The 18,669-nt window shown below is 44.5% G+C and overlaps 1 protein-coding gene across 1 annotated transcript in view; it reads right to left on the bottom strand.

Annotated features, from left to right (window-relative positions):
* LOC310860265 (neurobeachin-like) overlaps positions 1-401 on the bottom strand; it is a gene marked incomplete at its 5' end in the record, with an annotated part of 223,075 nt that extends 222,674 nt beyond the window's left edge. Inside the window, 1 exon segment of the mRNA XM_083767079.1 lies at positions 69-401. Within this exon segment, the coding sequence (XP_083623205.1) occupies positions 69-401 (333 nt within the window).
* Positions 402-18,669: the final 18,268 nt, after the last annotated feature.

Here is an 18,669-nt window from a genome sequence, read left to right on the forward strand (position 1 = left end):
GACTATAGAGTGGGAGGTGGATCATGGATCTCTAGTGGATCTAGTAGTGGGCTCCAGGTAGGACTCACCAGGTTCAGAACCGTCTCCACGATGTCCCGGTTGCTGACCTCCCCAACCTGGATGAGGCCGACCAGCACGGCGAATTTCATCTGAATATTCCTGATCGGCACCGCGGCGGGGTTGATCACCCCGGCCGGGAGGACCATGTTGCCGGCTGCGGACACCATGGTCTTCCCGGTGTTGGTGCTGGTGTTGATGGTGGCCTGTGGCGGCTGCACCGTGGCGCCTGAGCCCGGCGGCGGCGGCTGATGGTGGTGGTGGTGGTGGTTGTGATGAGGAGCGTCTGTGTCCGTCAACGAAGCCGAGCTCGGTGCTGCTGAAACCGGCTTCTCGCTCGACATTTCCCCCCTTGTGGAGAAGCCGGAGGAGGAAGAGAGGAGAGGAGCGGTCTCTCTCTCTCGCTCGCTCTCTCACTCAAACACACACACACACACACACACGCACACACACACACACACGCTCTCACACGCACCTGCTCCTATAGCTCAGTCTGCTGCTGCACAAAATACATCAGTGCTCCGCAGGATTAAAAACAAAAAGCAAGAAACCGATGAATTAAAAAAAAGAAAATAAATAAATTGAAGGACAAATCCTCTGAATTCGCCCCAGAATTCACCCTCCCGGAGGTGCAGCGTAAGAATTCATATCATATGGGCATGATGATTAAAAATATACTCGAATCTCGACGCGTAAACAGGATTGCAGGCAGCTCTCTCTCTCTCCCTCCCTCCTACTGTCCTGTCCTCTCCCCTCCTGTCCTCTCTCTCTCTCTCTCTCTCTCTCTCTCTCTCTCTCTCTCTCTCTCTCTCTCTCTCTCTCTCTCTCTAGCAGGTTGCAGTCAGTGCGGACGTCGACACAGCAGCGCCATGTTGACGCCCCCTGCTGTCTGCGGTGGTTCGCTCTAATCGCGCATGCGCACTGAGTACTGTGAGTAGAGGATCTCTCTCTCTCGTTGTGGTGGGTGGTGGTGATGGGTGCTGGAGCATATAGGAATCAGACGCAGCCAGCCAGCCATGCATGATGCAGTTCATAATGATTCCAAGGAAAAGTCACCGCGGCACTGCCAAACAACTGGGTGCATTTTGTAGTCAGCTATTATGGCCACTAATAGGCAGTGTTGGGCAAGTTACTTTGAAAGCGTAGCTTGTAAAGCTACAAGTAGCTCACCATGGCAGTAGCTTGATCAAGCTACATAGCTACCCCTGGAGAGATGTAGCTTGTAAAGCTACAGCTACATGGAAAAAGTAGCTCAAAGTAGCTCAGCTACTTTTTATTTTTCAGCGTTAAATTGAGAATGTACATGCGGGAGACCCCTCCTCCCCTCTGGGAGACCCCTCCCTTCTGGGAGACCCCTCCTCCCCTCTGGGAGACCCCTCCCACCCTGCTCCCCTCGGGGAGACTCCTCCTCCCCCTGCTCCCCTCTGGGAGACCCCTCCTCCCCCTGCTCCCCTCTGGGAGACCCCTCCTCCCCCTGCTCCCCTCTGGGAGACCCCTCCTCCCCCTGCTCCCCTCTGGGAGACTCCTCCTCCCCCTGCTCCCCTCTGGGAGACCCCTCCTCCCCCTGCTCCCCTCGGGGAGACTCCTCCTCCCCCTGCTCCCCTCTGGGAGACCCCTCCTCCCCCTGCTCCCCTCTGGGAGACCCCTCCCAGCCTGCTCCCCTCTGGGAGACCCCTCCCAGCCTGCTCCCCTCTGGGAGACCCCTCCCACCCTGCTCCCCTCTGGGAGACCCCTCCTCCCACCCTGCTCCCCTCTGGGAGACCCCTCCCACCCTGCTCCCCTCTGGGAGACCCCCCCACCCTGCTCCCCTCTGGGAGACCCCTCCTCACCCTGCTCCCCTCTGGGAGACCCCCCCACCCTGCTCCCCTCTGGGAGACCCCTCCTCACCCTGCTCCCCTCTGGGAGACCCCCCCACCCTGCTCCCCTCTGGGAGACCCCTCCTCCCCTCTAGGAGACCCCTGCTCCCCCCTGGGAGACCCCTCCCACCCTGTGATACCAGGGCCAATCAGAGGCCAATTAGAGGCAGCTGTCAAGTGCTGATATGCCCTCAAAGCAATCAGAAAAAGGAACAGTCCTTGATTTTTCAAAGGGGGTTCTAGTACAAGAATTAACACAGCAACCAATGGTCAAAATTAATATATTTCTTTCATGTTATTGCCCAAAATTGTAGCTTGTAACTTGAGTAGCTAAGCTACAAAAATGACCCAAAAGGTAGCTGAGCTACTTGACGAGGTACACAAATATGAATGTAGCTAAAATACCACAAGCTACAGCAAAATGTAGCTCAGCTACGTAGCTCAGCTACATGTAGCTTAATACTCCCCAACACTGCTAATAGGGGCCACACAAGGTGTCTAGTATCTCTCTCTAGACCAGCGAGAAGCCACTGAATGCAGTAAATAGCTGATAAGATATTTGGGCTCTCTCTTTCACGCACGCACACGTATGCACATGCATCGCTATACTCACAACAAGTATAGCAATACAAGTACACATGGGCCTACACACATGCTACTGTAGCCTACTGGCTACTGCACACACATTAGCATTCCTTTTCACATTTGTGGTGTGCAAACTGTGCATGCCTTTGGGTGCAGCTGTGTGAAGTAGAGTTAAGTAGAGTTCATGATGTTTTGGGGGAGTCTGGCTTTCAGACAGTGTTTATAAATTCAGAGGCCGTTCCACTTCTCCTCCTCCACTTCACTTCCCGCTGTTATGTTCTGTTCCTCCTAGCCATGTCTTCTGTTATGTTCTGTTCCTCCTAGCCATGTCTTCTTCCTCACATTGTTATGTTCTGTTCCTCCTAGCCATGTCTTCTTCTGTTCTGTTCTGTTCCTCATAGCCATGTCTTCTGTTATGTTCTGTTCCTCATAGCCATGTCTTCTGTTATGTTCTGTTCCTCATAGCCATGTCTTCTGTTCTGTTCTGTTCCTCATAGCCATGTCTTCTGTTATGTTCTGTTCCTCATAGCCATGTCTTCTGTTATGTTCTGTTCCTCCTAGCCATGTCTTCTTCCTCACATTCCTCCTTTTCTGCTCCTATTCCTCCCACAGTGCAGTGGTGTCCACAGACCACCAGGTGCCCCCCCTCCTAAAGCATGATCATCATGGTACTATGATTATATTATACTAGAGGGTACAGAAAGTGTTAAAATACATGGTTTTCACAGGGCCCTGTGCGAGACACAGGAACCCCAGCTAGTGGTTTTGGTAGTCCGACAGTTTCTTAACCACTCGGTGGGAGGAGACTCAAAAACATCAGATCCAGCGTCGGGGGGGAACAGCCTGATATGGGATGTATGGGAGCAGCGGCGATAGTGCTGGCGGTGGGCTGAACGCACGCACGTGCATTCACTGGGTGCGCAACGCAAAAAGTGTCGTTCTTGATTCTTGTGTTACGTGCACAGGAATCACATGCACGTGAGCAAAATGCGCATGCATGGGGATTTGGTGTAGCTCTGGGGCCCTTGGATCGAGGGGTTGATTCGGCACTGAATGTAAGCGGAACGGATAAACGGTCATATACTGTTTTGGCCCTGGTGAATTAGGGTAGAAGGATGTTAATTCCATAGACATACAACATGTGTGCGTGTGTGCGTGCGTGCGTGCGTGCGTGCGTGCGTGCGTGCGTGTGTGTGTGTGTGTGCCTAGTGTATACAAAAAAGCACTATCCACCACACTGCAATGGGGTAGAGACAGGGAGCAAGCTTTTAGCTAAATACCCCTCTCCCCAGTACTGCACTCTCCTTTGATTGGCCATTTTGTATGTATGGGGTTTCTGTGGTTATTGTTGCAGCACGGCACAAGGCTTGACCAATCCCAGTATGTGCACGTAATCTTATTTAATCACTCTTAAGCTGTGTAACGATATAGATAATGTGTTTGCACACGTCTTTTATCCCATCACAGTGACAGTACTGTATGTGGTCTGTACAGTACCTCTCATCTGCCTGTTCTAGCCTTGCATACTTCTTCTGTATCGGCCATGACTCATACACAGTAAAATACTATACAGTGAAGTTGTTGTTGAGTGTAGAAAGGTAACCAAATTATTTGAACCCTTGGTGACATTGCATTCACTCTGAGTGAGACTATTATTATCATTATTACTATTTTAGAGTAGCCAATTATTTATTTGCATTTTGTCTCCCAATTTAATCATCATGCCAATGAACCATCCTACCCACACCTTTCTGTGTTGCCACTGCTGGCTCACCTGCCGGACCTCACCCAAACACAGGTATAGATGCTGCTGGCTCACCTGCCAGACCTCACCCAAACACAGGTATAGATGCTGCTGGCTCACCTGCCGGACCTCACCCAAACACAGGTATAGATGCTGCTGGCTCACCTGCCAGACCTCACCCAAACACAGGTATAGATGCTGCTGGCTCACCTGCCAGACCTCACCCAGACACAGGTATAGATGCTGGCTCACCTGCCGGACCTCACCCAGACACAGGTATAGATGCTGGCTCACCTGCCGGACCTCACCCAGACACAGGTATAGATGCTGGCTCACCTGCCGGACCTCACCCAGACACAGGTATAGATGCTGGCTCACCTGCCTGACCTCACCCAGACACAGGTATAGATGCTTGGCAGGTAGATTTGAACCCCTGCTTAGTCTTACCAGCTCAGTGGCCTTAGTGGTTAGAGTGTCCACCCATGAGACTGGGAGGTTGGGGTTCAATCCCCGGCCGGGTCATACCAAAGACTCTAAAATGGGACCCAGTGCCTCCCTGCTTGACACTCAGAATCAAGGGTTGGATTGGGGGTAAGTCCCTGCGACATACTAGCGTCATGTCCAGGGGGTGTACTTGTACATCAAGCTGCCTCACGCTACAGAAACAGGCTCCTGCCCTGTGGGCCTCATGGCTCGGCAAGGCTACTTACTTAGACTCAATGGTGGCTCACTGTTAATTAATCAGAGGAAGATATGAACCTACTGTAGGTACCCCGACCGCTAGGCCAGCGGCCCGGGCCACATCATGCTTATCAACCTTATGAAACCTAGCATCCCTATTCTTGGCATTCAGCAAAAAATGTAGCGTAAATATAAAGAACGTTTTACCAACTCACCAATACAAAGGCGACTTGTGTTCTACTTTCCTTAGTGGACGCACTCTGAGCCCCCCCCCCCCCCCCCCCCCCACAACACATTATAAAATGCACTTTTTGGCCAGAAAGGGATTTATTTTTCACCAGAAGACGCTACAGACGAGAGGCTGGTCTGCATTTATGGGAGCGCCGGAAGTCGACAGTAACATAGCTATAAATGCAACACATTAGAGCTATGGACCAGAGCTAGTACTTTATGTATGTACCATATGTAACTTTGAACCTTTGATATCTGCTGCTACGTGATGTCTTTACTGAAGTACTAACTGTGCCTTTATTGTTGGAGTATATTACGGGAGGGGAGACCTTTGTACTCACAGGGGAAATTCTGTTTCACATGGATTAAAGCAAAAGAAAATCTCGCAACAGAAAAATGTTGTCAGAGTACCAAGTACTAATCTGAGATTTACATAACAGCATGAAAGGAGACCCCCAAACAAACACACAAGCGCTGAGTGAAACATACGTACAATGACATTGATGAAGGAATGCAGTCCGCACAATGGTCTGAATGTCCCAGTGTGCGGACTGCCTTCCTATAGAAAACATGCTGGATTCTATGACTTGGCGACTGGGAACATGAATCCATGGTTTCAGCTTCACCCAATTGATGGCTGCTCTGACGGTGTGAGGGACACGATACCGTTTTTCAGATACCACTTGGTCTTGCATTCCCCCGATCACCCGTCTCCCCACTCCAACGCCGCAGGAGAACGTTTGTAATGTAAATATCAAGGCTCAGTGGTATCTGAACAACTGTATGTCGTGAGGGACGAAGCAGTCAAACATATGCAACACAGGTTTTGCAACACAGGTTCTCAAAGCTTTGTTTAATTAAAAAAATAACAAATTATTAACAAACTATGAACACAATATTCACACTACTATTGACACTACTGCAACATAAAGCTGGGAGGCGAACCGGTGACCTTCTAAGACGGACTCTCTACCCATTAAGCTACGGCTGTTTGGTACAGTTCTATTTCAATGTGTGATCTTTTTTCTCATTATGTGTGTAACTGCAACTGGTGAAGCTTGGACACCTGTACTGTACATTTGTGATGTGACACAAAGTTGAAATGTGACACAGCCTTCTGAGCCTGTGGTTGACAAACCACAAGCTTGTTGACAAACCAACGTTTCCACTTCCACTTTTTGGTTTCTGCAAAGTTCCTACCCAGCGTTTGGGGCCAGACCAGTCTGCAGACTGAAGACATGATAGTGTGAACTCACTCAACTGAAATGGTTTACCAGGCTTGAGCAATTCCACTGAATGAGCTCTATAATAGATGATATCTTTTAGGATCACAACAACGGATTACTAAATGACAAGTTATAGAATAGAGAAAACAGATGTGCATGTTGCTTTGTGTATGAATGATTACACCTGTATCTATATTTCATTTCATTCTTGTTCTTGCTTATTTTAACTGAATGTCACTCACAGGATCAATAAAGGTCAGTTTGTCTGTCTGTCTGTCTATCTACTGTATCTTGCTGTCTGTCTTTCTATCTATAGATCTACACAATATGATTATGCATGCACAGGTATGTGCGCGCATGCGTGCGGGTACCAGTGTTAGCTCAATTTGGTTCAGTAGCCTTACCTGTGTGTGTGTGTGTGTGTGTGTGTGTGTGTGTGTGTGTGCGCGCACATGTGCGTGTGTACATAAGCCTGTTTCACGCTCCAGATGCTCTTCCAACAGGGACACATCTGCTGGCGAAAATTTCCATTAGAGAGCAAAGAAAGGCCAATTTGTCTGTGTGTGTGTGTGTGTGTGTGTGTGTGTGTGTGTGTGTCACTGAGTGCGTGCGTGCGTGGGTGACTGTCACGTAAGCAGAGATGGTGCCTCATTGCGATCTCCTTTCCTGATTTAAATGCTGACCGTTGTCAAGGGTGACAAGGTGGGTGGTATATGAACATTGTTTGCATATCTATCTGTGTATGCAAATGAATCGGTGAAACATCACTTAATTTCCCTGAGGATAAGCGCGCGCACACACACACACACACACACACACACACACACAATTTATCTCAGGCAATGGTCCTCAAAACAATGTCTACTCCTCATATTCTGCACAGGAGGAATGCTACTAGCCTGTAAATGCTATACACACCAAAGTAATGGTTCTGGCCCACAGCAGAGGAATCCAAATGACTAGTCTTCAAGAGACATAAGGGTGGGCACACACACTGGTGGCCAAAGTGTACTGTATATACTATTTTTATTAGATAGTTAGACGCACGCACGCACGCACGCAGTCGCACACACACACAATGGCCGTCTCTTTCTCACATGAACACACTTGTCTTTGTTTTGCAGACAAAGGCGTTGGACTGCAGCTTTGTCCTGATTCAACAAAAGGTTTCTTTAGCTGATCTCAGATCTTAACTGAGATCTGAGCTGTGATTGGACAAAAGAGCACCTACACCGCTCCCCCACCACACCCCCACTCCACTCTCTCTCTCTCGCCTCACGTTTTTCCTCTTCTCTCTCAATTATCTCTCCCCCTAGTTTCCCCTCTTAGATACTCTCTCTCTCCCTCCCTCTCTCTCTCTCTCTCTCTCTCTCTCTCTCTCTCTCACAATATAAATACAGGCACAGTCTCTCTACCTCTATCATCTATTCTCTCTTACACCCCCACCCCCCCCCCCCCCACACACACACACACACACACACACACAACTTCTCTACCCGCATCCGGTCTCCTTTTATCTCCGTTTGTTTCTGCACCCCCCCCCCCCCCCCATTTGGCAGGGTCTCCCCATCCATCCAGCAGAGGTTGCAGCACAGGGTCCAGTCAGACAGTCACCGTTCTCCTCCTCCTGGCCTCTGAGTATTGATGCTGTGCTGTATTGTATGGTATATACCTGGTGTGGTTTGGTTCTGTATTGTATGGTATACCTGGTGTGGTTTGGTGCTGTATTGTATGGTATACCTGGTGTGGTTTGGTTCTGTATTGTATGGTATACCTGGTGTGGTTTGGTTCTGTATTGTATGGTATAATTTATACCTGGTGTGGTTTGGTTCTGTATTGTATGGTATATACCTGGTGTGGTTTGGTTCTGTATTGTATGGTATATACCTGGTGTGGTTTGGTTCTGTATTGTATGGTATACATGGTGTGGTTTGGTTCTGTATTGTATGGTATATACCTGGTGTGGTTTGGTTCTGTATTGTATGGTATACCTGGTGTGGTTTGGTGCTGTATTGTATGGTATACCTGGTGTGGTTTGGTTCTGTATTGTATGGTATACCTGGTGTGGTTTGGTTCTGTATTGTATGGTATACCTGGTGTGGTTTGGTTCTGTATTGTATGGTATACCTGGTGTGGTTTGGTGCTGTATTGTATGGTATACATGGTGTGGTTTGGTGCTGTATTGTATGGTATACCTGGTGTGGTTTGGTTCTGTATTGTATGGTATATACCTGGTGTGGTTTGGTTCTGTATTGTATGGTATATACCTGGTGTGGTTTGGTGCTGTATTGTATGGTATACCTGGTGTGGTTTGGTGCTGTATTGTATGGTATACCTGGTGTGGTTTGGTTATGTATTGTATGGTATACCTGGTGTGGTTTGGTGCTGTATTGTATGGTATATACCTGGTGTGGTTTGGTGCTGTATTGTATGGTATACCTGGTGTGGTTTGGTGCTGTATTGTATGGTATATACCTGGTGTGGTTTGGTTCTGTATTGTATGGTATGGTATACCTGGTGTGGTTTGGTTATGTATTGTATGGTATATACCTGGTGTGGTTTGGTTCTGTATTGTATGGTATGGTATACCTGGTGTGGTTTGGTTATGTATTGTATGGTATATACCTGGTGTGGTTTGGTTCTGTATTGTATGGTATACCTGGTGTGGTTTGGTTATGTATTGTATGGTATATACCTGGTGTGGTTTGGTTCTGTATTGTATGGTATACCTGGTGTGGTTTGGTTATGTATTGTATGGTATATACCTGGTGTGGTTTGGTTATGTATTGTATGGTATACCTGGTGTGGTTTGGTTCTGTATTGTATGGTATACCTGGTGTGGTTTGGTGCTGTATTGTATGCTATACCTGGTGTGGTTTGGTTATGTATTGTATGGTATACATGGTGTGGTTTGGTGCTGTATTGTATGGTATATACCTGGTGTGGTTTGGTTATGTATTGTATGGTATACATGGTGTGGTTTGGTGCTGTATTGTATGGTATACCTGGTGTGGTTTGGTGCTGTATTGTATGGTATACCTGGTGTGGTTTGGTGCTGTATTGTATGGTATACATGGTGTGGTTTGGTGCTGTATTGTATGGTATACCTGGTGTGGTTTGGTGCTGTATTGTATGGTATACCTGGTGTGGTTTGGTGCTGTATTGTATGGTATATACCTGGTGTGGTTTGGTGCTGTATTGTATGGTATACCTGGTGTGGTTTGGTTCTGTATTGTATGGTATACCTGGTGTGGTTTGGTTCTGTATTGTATGGTATACCTGGTGTGGTTTGGTGCTGTATTGTATGGTATACCTGGTGTGGTTTGGTTCTGTATTGTATGGTATACCTGGTGTGGTTTGGTGCTGTATTGTATGGTATACCTGGTGTGGTTTGGTTCTGTATTGTATGGTATACCTGGTGTGGTTTGGTGCTGTATTGTATGGTATATACCTGGTGTGGTTTGGTTCTGTATTGTATGGTATACCTGGTGTGGTTTGGTGCTGTATTGTATGGTATACCTGGTGTGGTTTGGTTCTGTATTGTATGGTATACCTGGTGTGGTTTGGTGCTGTATTGTATGGTATACATGGTGTGGTTTGGTTCTGTATTGTATGGTATACCTGGTGTGGTTTGGTGCTGTATTGTATGGTATATACCTGGTGTGGTTTGGTGCTGTATTGTATGGTATATACCTGGTGTGGTTTGGTTCTGTATTGTATGGTATATACCTGGTGTGGTTTGGTTCTGTATTGTATGGTATACATGGTGTGGTTTGGTGCTGTATTGTATGGTATATACCTGGTGTGGTTTGGTTCTGTATTGTATGGTATATACCTGGTGTGGTTTGGTTCTGTATTGTATGGTATATACCTGGTGTGGTTTGGTTCTGTATTGTATGGTATACCTGGTGTGGTTTGGTTCTGTATTGTATGGTATATACCTGGTGTGGTTTGGTTCTGTATTGTATTGTATACCTGGTGTGGTTTGGTTCTGTATTGTATGGTATACCTGGTGTGGTTTGGTTCTGTATTGTATGGTATATACCTGGTGTGGTTTGGTTCTGTATTGTATGGTATACCTGGTGTGGTTTGGTTCTGTATTGTATGGTATATACCTGGTGTGGTTTGGTTCTGTATTGTATGGTATACCTGGTGTGGTTTGGTTCTGTATTGTATGGTATATACCTGGTGTGGTTTGGTTCTGTATTGTATGGTATATACCTGGTGTGGTTTGGTTCTGTATTGTATGGTATACCTGGTGTGGTTTGGTTCTGTATTGTATGGTATATACCTGGTGTGGTTTGGTTCTGTATTGTATGGTATACCTGGTGTGGTTTGGTTCTGTATTGTATGGTATACCTGGTGTGGTTTGGTTCTGTATTGTATGGTATACCTGGTGTGGTTTGGTTCTGTATTGTATGGTATATACCTGGTGTGGTTTGGTTCTGTATTGTATGGTATACCTGGTGTGGTTTGGTTCTGTATTGTATGGTATACCTGTTTGAAGTGCCTGTTCTTGTGTCTTTGTGTGCAGAGGCTTATATAATCTCATGCACAACAAACGCACTGATATTGTTCTTGTCGCACCTTCATGTAGTGTTACAAACCTTTTAGCTCAGCCCCCCCCCCCCCCCCTGGAAGAATATTTAAATATTAGTTTTTGTTTTTTGAGGTCCCAGATATAAATGGCATTAAATGGGGGATTGGGGGTCAGTAGCCTATGCCTGTCAAACTGGGCATCCTTCAAATTAAAATGATGAGAATCACTGCTAGAACCCTGCCAATGCCTGCCATCATATTCAAGGGATTTGGCACTCAAAGAGTGTACAAATGGAGAGTTTACAAATGGAACCAAATGGACTATAACAGTTCCATTTGGCTCCATTTGTACTCTCTCAGAGTTAAGTTGACATTGATTTTTATAAATAAAGTTATAATAAATTCCCACATACCGTATAAATGGCATTAAATGGGGGTAGCCTATGCATGTAAAACTGGGCATCCTTCAAATTAAAAGCTGTGAGAATCCCTGCCATAACTTTTCAAATGGCGTCTTGCCCTGAAAAGAGTTAAAGATCTATAAGGGTCCATTTGGTTACCAACTCTCCGTCACTTTGCTGGAGACCACCAGGAACCCCCTCAAGGACCACTGGTGGTCCCCGGACCACTGGTTGAGAACAACTGTTCTACATCTATTCTAAGCTTAATTAATTAATTACAAAATAAAAAACCCAATTTTTCAGTGCGGACTCGTGGAACCCTAAACAAAATAATTGTAGAATGACAATCTTGTTCGAAATAATTTCCTTTCCATCTCATTTTTATTTGGACCATATAGTGTTAACTTCACACCATGGAGTCTTGTCACAAGCTCCTGTTGCTGTCATTAGGATCGCCATCCCACGAAGGTCTAGTATTTTATTTTCCACTATTGGGCCTACACTATTCTGCTTCTAGCTGGTTCAGCAATGCCATTGATGTCGTCTATGACTATAAGTGCGACATGCCAAGAGGTCAGGGCTATGATGATGCTGTAATACTGTTTTTTTCTGCTCAATAAATCTTCCTCAATAAATTGTCAACACAGGACACTGACTGGCTGACTCTACTATCTAGGCTACACAAACAGGCATTTTCATTTCCATCCCCATCCACACAAAACTGTATCTTTAACACCTTGTCAGGACCAATCTCCGTCCATCCATACGGCGTCTAAAATCATGTGTCACACACGCGGCCGTGGACATGTGCCGTGTGCCATGGCATATCACACTCACTGGCATTTGACAGCATGGTAAATGGTGCATTGTTTCCTAGCACCATTTTTGGTAGCATCCATGTGCATTACATTCACCACACCCACCCCATTCACACACACACAACAGCAGAGGAAACCATGCAAGGCGAGGCACCAACCAACAGTTAGGGATTAACCCATTCTGACCTGAGATCAGATTCTAAAAATGTCTTCTACATCCTGCTCGTATGAGCTTGTAGATCTGCTATTTTTCAATAGCTAAAGCATAACTAATGCTAACACCAAAACGGGTTAAGTGTCTCTTGCTCAAGGACAATGCTGACATTAACCCAGCAGTAGCCGGGGGACCAAAACGGGAGCGATGGAATATAATATTATTATATAGGCCTAATATAATAATATAAAATAGAGCTGAATTGGTTAGTGTGTACTGTGTAGGTTTAATCTCTCGAGTCTCAAGCCAGTGTCTGTTAACATCTGCATCTGCCAGCACCACTTCCTTAAACATGTATGGTAATGTTGTTGTTAGTAAGAATAAACAACAGAAGCACCAGGAAGTGGATTAAGAAAGGGGAGGAGCCAAACCAAATTTGTGTTTTCCACAAAAAAGCGGCCCCATAAAAACAGGGAAAAGTACGTTATTTGCCTTTATGATGGAAGTACAAAAGTTAAAAAAAAAATGCAAGTAAAGTAAAAGAACCTCAAAATTGTACTGACATGCGCTACAGTACTTGAGTATAATGTACCTAGTTACTTTCCACCACAGCCGGACAGACGCAGGGATGATTTCCTTCTTCAAAGACGGATATGAGTCATCATCAGGATGTGTGCGTGCGTGTGCAAGTGTGAATAACTTGTGTGTGTGTGCCCGTGCGTGCGTGGGTGCGTGCATGTGTGATGGAAAGAAGATAAAGCACTAAACAGCGGCACATCATAATTTTACTGTCAGCTGAAGTGATGCAACAGTTAGCAGACAGCATTGGATTTGGGGACGGACGCATGCGTGCACGCAATAATAATACTTCACTTCATTACAAACCACAGAGCAACTGATGTGTGCAGCAATTTCAAGCAAATTAAAAAGATCACATTTCACTAAGAAGCTTACCATATAAATAACGGTAATGGGTCGCACACACCAAGGCTGCATTTCAAGCATTTATTTTTGCATATTGTAGGACAGGAGACAAACGTTTCGGCTATCCAGCCTTCACAATCTATACATCTGTGAACATAATACAATGGATAGTGCACAATTAGGAAGAAAAAAGGGGGGGGGGAAAGAAAGAAAGAAGGAAAGAAAGAAAGAAAGACCATTACTGCATCAAAGGTAATCAACAAACTATACTATAAAAACCTGTCAAACATTGACCATATTGTCAAATATGGTGTGAAAAGTTTGTATTCTAACACCAGTGGTTTTCAAAGTCTGAATTCAAGAATTTACTGTAGATGGGAGACTGCTTGGGTCTACTAGATTCCATGAATTCCTGAAATACATCCTCTGATCTACTCACTGTGGTTGTGAATAAAGATGATAACCTTTGGGACAAGACATATCCCAAGATGGATTAATAGGATTGAATCCTTCATCAATACAAAAAAAAAAGGATTGAGAAGAACACAAAGAAGAACAGACTGCCTCCAGTACTAGTTCAAAGCCATCAGTGTGCTTAACCCATTCTGACCTGAGATCAGATTCTAAAAATGTCTTTTTGAAAATGACAGTTTTCTGAAAAAGCTATGTTTCTATATAATTTCTATTTTTCAAAAATAGCAGACCTACAAGCTCGTAGCGCGCCACTCGGTGGCGCTATGAGCTTGTAGATCTGCTATTTTTAAATAGCTAAAGCATAGCATGATGCTAACACCAAAAGGGGTTCCCACCCAAAATGGGTTTTAATATAGGCTGCATCCACAGGAACTGCTGCGTTGTAAATGTAAATCTCCATTTTCTTAAATTAATACTCATTCACTGAAAACGTAAATGGATAGATGTAATGTGCTGATCAAACCTATTGTCCAGAGTCAGTCTAACTATTATTAGAACGCCTCTTTATCGTACAGTAAAATTACAAAACTAGATTTAATCCAAAGAAAATGTACTGTACATCAAAATGCATAGTGCTAATTTAAGCCCCCATGTTACAAATAAAAGTATGTAAAGTAAAGTGACTGAAGTTAAGGTAAAGACAGGAGTACTGTTATTTTGCACTAAATATTATTTTTCTGGTGAAGCTTTGCGTTAACCTCTGAATAACAAATAAATCCTGAACTGACCTTTTTTCCCTCCTGTTCCAATTCAAAACTTGAATAAACCAAATCGACCAGCTCAACTTGGTTGACGTCACTGACGTACTATAGTCTATCGGAGTCATCTTCACAGTTCACAGTTCTGACACAAATAAATGTGAACCCTGCAGTACAAGTCCTGTGTGCCCATGGGTTTGCACTGGACACTGTTCAACCATTTCTCTTTGGGGGTCTGTTTAAGACACATAATAAGAAGACAGAAGCATTCTTCATAATCTGAGACTTCATGTTCTTTGCAGATGCTCAAAACTACCCTTGCTTCTCTTGCTTCTTAAGAGATCGTTTTACCAACTTGCACTTGAGATAACAGCCATTTTTTACTTCCAACAGAAATGGAGGAAAATGCATCCCTGTAAGGATGTGTGCCCATGCAGCCCCATCTACAGCTACAGCCCATCCCAGGAAGGTCATGAATAAACATGGTTTTCTAAGGGTTGGTTCTCATCCAGGCATCATGCTGTATTGATGTGCCTCTTTCATGGCCGACAGACTGTCTATAGGAGCAACGGGGTGGATCGGGAAACATAACTCCTGTCTAATGTCCTTTTATAGGTCTCAAACGTATTAATGCTCTGATCTGTAATATGTCTTAATGTCTCAATGCTTGTGCATAAAGCACCTCGAATTGACTTGTTTGAATAGTTTCATTTAAATTTTTTGGTATGATTTATTAGTTTACCTTGATTAGTATCTCGTGTTTACCCTGCTTACTGTAAATCACTCTGGATTAAGAGTGTCTGGTAAATGCATGAATTGTACACTGTAAATTGAAATCTGAAATGTGCGATACAAATACATTTGCCTTGCCTAGTATGATATTTTCTTTGGCATAGTCAAGATCATGAAGGGAAAGATGAAACTCATAATTATAAACATTGCATTTGCTTGTCCTCATCATGTGTTTGACAAAATTCTAATCTTCGAAAACTCAGTTTTTTGCAGAGAGGTGCAAATAGGGAGAGGTACTCACCATGACTGATTTAAGCCTTCCTTCTGCTTATGGTTCCTGGTTGCTGTTATGCAATGTTTGCTCCCACCACCACCCCAGCACCACCGGTGAGCTCTGTTATTTATGTTCCCCATGGTTATTTTTATTTTATATCTATCTCCCTGCTCTTAAATGTTTAATGATGGTTTGATTGTGCCGAGTAGCGAGAAAAATGTAGCAGAGCCGAACGCCAAGATAAAATATTATATGCGCACATTCTCATTCTATAATAAATATTGGTTAAATCTATTGAGTTGTCTGACTGAAGTTAAAATATGGAGATAACTGATAAGAGGTTTCTGCCCAACAGCAATGATGTATTGGGCTAATAATTGTTTAGGAAACAGAGCACTCATGGGGAACTCACGCCGTTTCTCAAATCACCATTTGGGAAAAAACCGTCAGTCGAGATATATATATATTTTTGTATTCCCTGTGGCAGAGACAGCACAGGCAAGCATAAAGTAACCAGGGTTCCCATTTCTGCCTGGTTGGAGGAACATTTAATTGGCAAACTGATAGGCCAGTTTCCTGACCTCTATCTGGGAGATAAACCACAGTAGATGTCTCTGCTGACTTTGTTATGTACAGATTCGACAAGACAGCTGCAGAAATCTGCCTAGGCTTTCATATTCTGTACTCTTAATTTACATTTAGTGTTAATTGTGTGTATAGAAATGGAACCAAATGGACTCGTGAGGGATTTTACTGCCTATAGTGCCTACTGCTGTGGGCATTGCAATCTGACCTTCAATTCGTGAGTGCGTATAATTAATGTCGAAGTCTTTGGCAGTGCTCCTTATTCTGAATTTGTTTTTGCAGCTTTACTGGCCTCACTGCCCTTAACATTATGTCAGGTGGTGTTGCTGTCACTCTCAGCCTTTCGTTCATAATTGTGAACCATTTTAACATGCTTCACTTTCTGCTTTCTACATGCATTTCATTTTTTAATCCACCAAGGTGCATCCAGCTTGGCCAAGTGTCTACAGTCTACAATACAAACACAAATGGGTGGCTGTGTTTCGGGGGAGGGAAGCCTGGCATTTTGCACGAAATGCCACTAGCACTGCTGGACTGATCGGTGAGAAACTTTGAACACACTCTCAGTAGGCCAATGAAGAACCGCCACCCCAAAATGTTCAAATCCTTCTGTTATAGTGCCAAAAGGACACAGATTTTTGATATAGTGAGTAATGACTGGATTCCAAACATTGCTGGTCCACAATAACGTACCTGGCATGGCGGAAACCACGGGCTCCGACGAGCATGTTTTTCTAGTTTACTGTTGCTGGGTTTTTAGTTCATGGATGAGCAGTTAATTTCACAAACATTTTATCAGTATAAAATAGTATGTTTAAATGAAAGGCTTATTATGCACCCTCCTGTGTATTGAGATCATGTTGTAGCCACATAATTGATGGTAATCTAATTACTACTACTTACATGCCTGCACAGATGGCCCCATTATTATTACAATAGTTTTGCAGTGGCTTCAGAGCTCAACTAAAACTAATAGTGACTGATCCGTCTGTAGTGCATGCTGCTGTACTCTCATCTTTTCTCACCGTCACTCAGACACTTTTCTAAGGTTCTAAACGGTACAAGGGCCAAAGACTAGATTTGCTGATTAAACACACTCTCACTCGTCACTCATGATCGTCTGCAGCCCTGAGTCGATTTAAACTGTGTTGATCCAACTGAACTCCGAAGAGTGTACACATGGGGTTCCACTTGAGTTCTACCGTGTACATGTAGGGCTGTCAGTCACGATTATGAAATTGTACTACTACTGTGATGTGTGTCATGTCGTTGAACATTGTGAACATTCTGAATAAAAATTGCATGTCTGTTTGGATATTAGGCTTCGTAAACAAAAAGGTGCACAGGGCAGATACTACAAATAACACAATTGAATATCTTCACGCTTACTTTTCTCATATCAATCAATCTGTGTTGCTTGATTTTGTGCCGTGTCAAACGTGGCAGCTATGTAAACAAACACAAAATGTCAATTACAGCTGAGCATTGCTGCGTTTGAAAACATTTGAAGCAAGAAATAGACCAAAAATGTAATCTAGTGTATCAACACATCCTGTTGTTTTCCGAAGGGACCGCGTTGCACTGGACACACCTATAGCCTAAATGAATGGACTACTACATTGTATTTAATAACTAACCGTGTGATAAGCGGGATAATCAATGGGGAGTGGGTCACCCGACACGATAGGGGTCTACATCACCCCGAAGGGGTTTATTTCTCAATAATGACCCACTCCCCATTATTGATTATCCATTGCATATTAAGGATATTTGACTAGTTTATATGCACAGATCTTGTTGGACACTAGATGCGCTGCTTGCCATCTTTATTGCATACATCTTGTCCCATCTGGACTACTGCAATGGAGTCCTGTTGGGGCTCCCAAACAAGTACCTGGATAGGCTCCAGTATATGTCCAAAACTCAGCTGCCAGAGTTCTCACCCGCACCAAGCCTTGGCAGCACGTCAACCCCATCCGTAAACGACTGCACTGGCTTCCTGTTCTGCATCAATTACAAAATCCTCCTTCTCACCTACAAATGAGAGGCCTCCTCCATGAACCTACTCTGACACGGAACCTGTGGTCCACAAACTTGGACCCCCTCTCTGTGCCCAATACAAACAAGCGACCCTTGGGGGACAGAACATTCAAGCTATTATTATTATTATTCGTCGTTACAATTACCTCTGTCTAATCTGAGTTCATTTTCTCTCAACAACATTCTGTCTGGATAAGTGGATATAGTCAGACTGTTGACTGACTCACAGTCTTTTTTATTTACATTTTTGTATTCAATTTTGAAAATCAACTGAACGAAAGGTACACGTATTAACAGTTTGACTGTTTTTTACGATTAACCCGCATTTTAATCAACCCCCCTTCACTGCCGAGATTGTTGTATTACCTTTAGAGCACACGCTGAATTATTTGGGCTTTTAATCCGCGAAAATCGAGCGAAAATAGCTCCCCCCGTTTGTTATGAACGATCGAACCACCCGCCATCTTGCTACACCGAGAAGAGGCAGCACAGGACCCGCCTCCATGAGGCGTTGAACCCAATGCGTTTGCATTGGCCTCAATTTCCCAGAAGCCCTAGCAGCTCACAGCATGTGACGATTTCCGGTTCATTGTCAACACGAAATGCACCTCCTCTCTTCCTAAGCGGCGAAAAAGAATTTTCTTTTTTTT

This window comes from Protomyctophum parallelum (genome assembly GCF_964188405.1).
Source record: "Protomyctophum parallelum genome assembly, chromosome: 1".
NCBI classification, from domain to species: domain Eukaryota; kingdom Metazoa; phylum Chordata; class Actinopteri; order Myctophiformes; family Myctophidae; genus Protomyctophum; species Protomyctophum parallelum.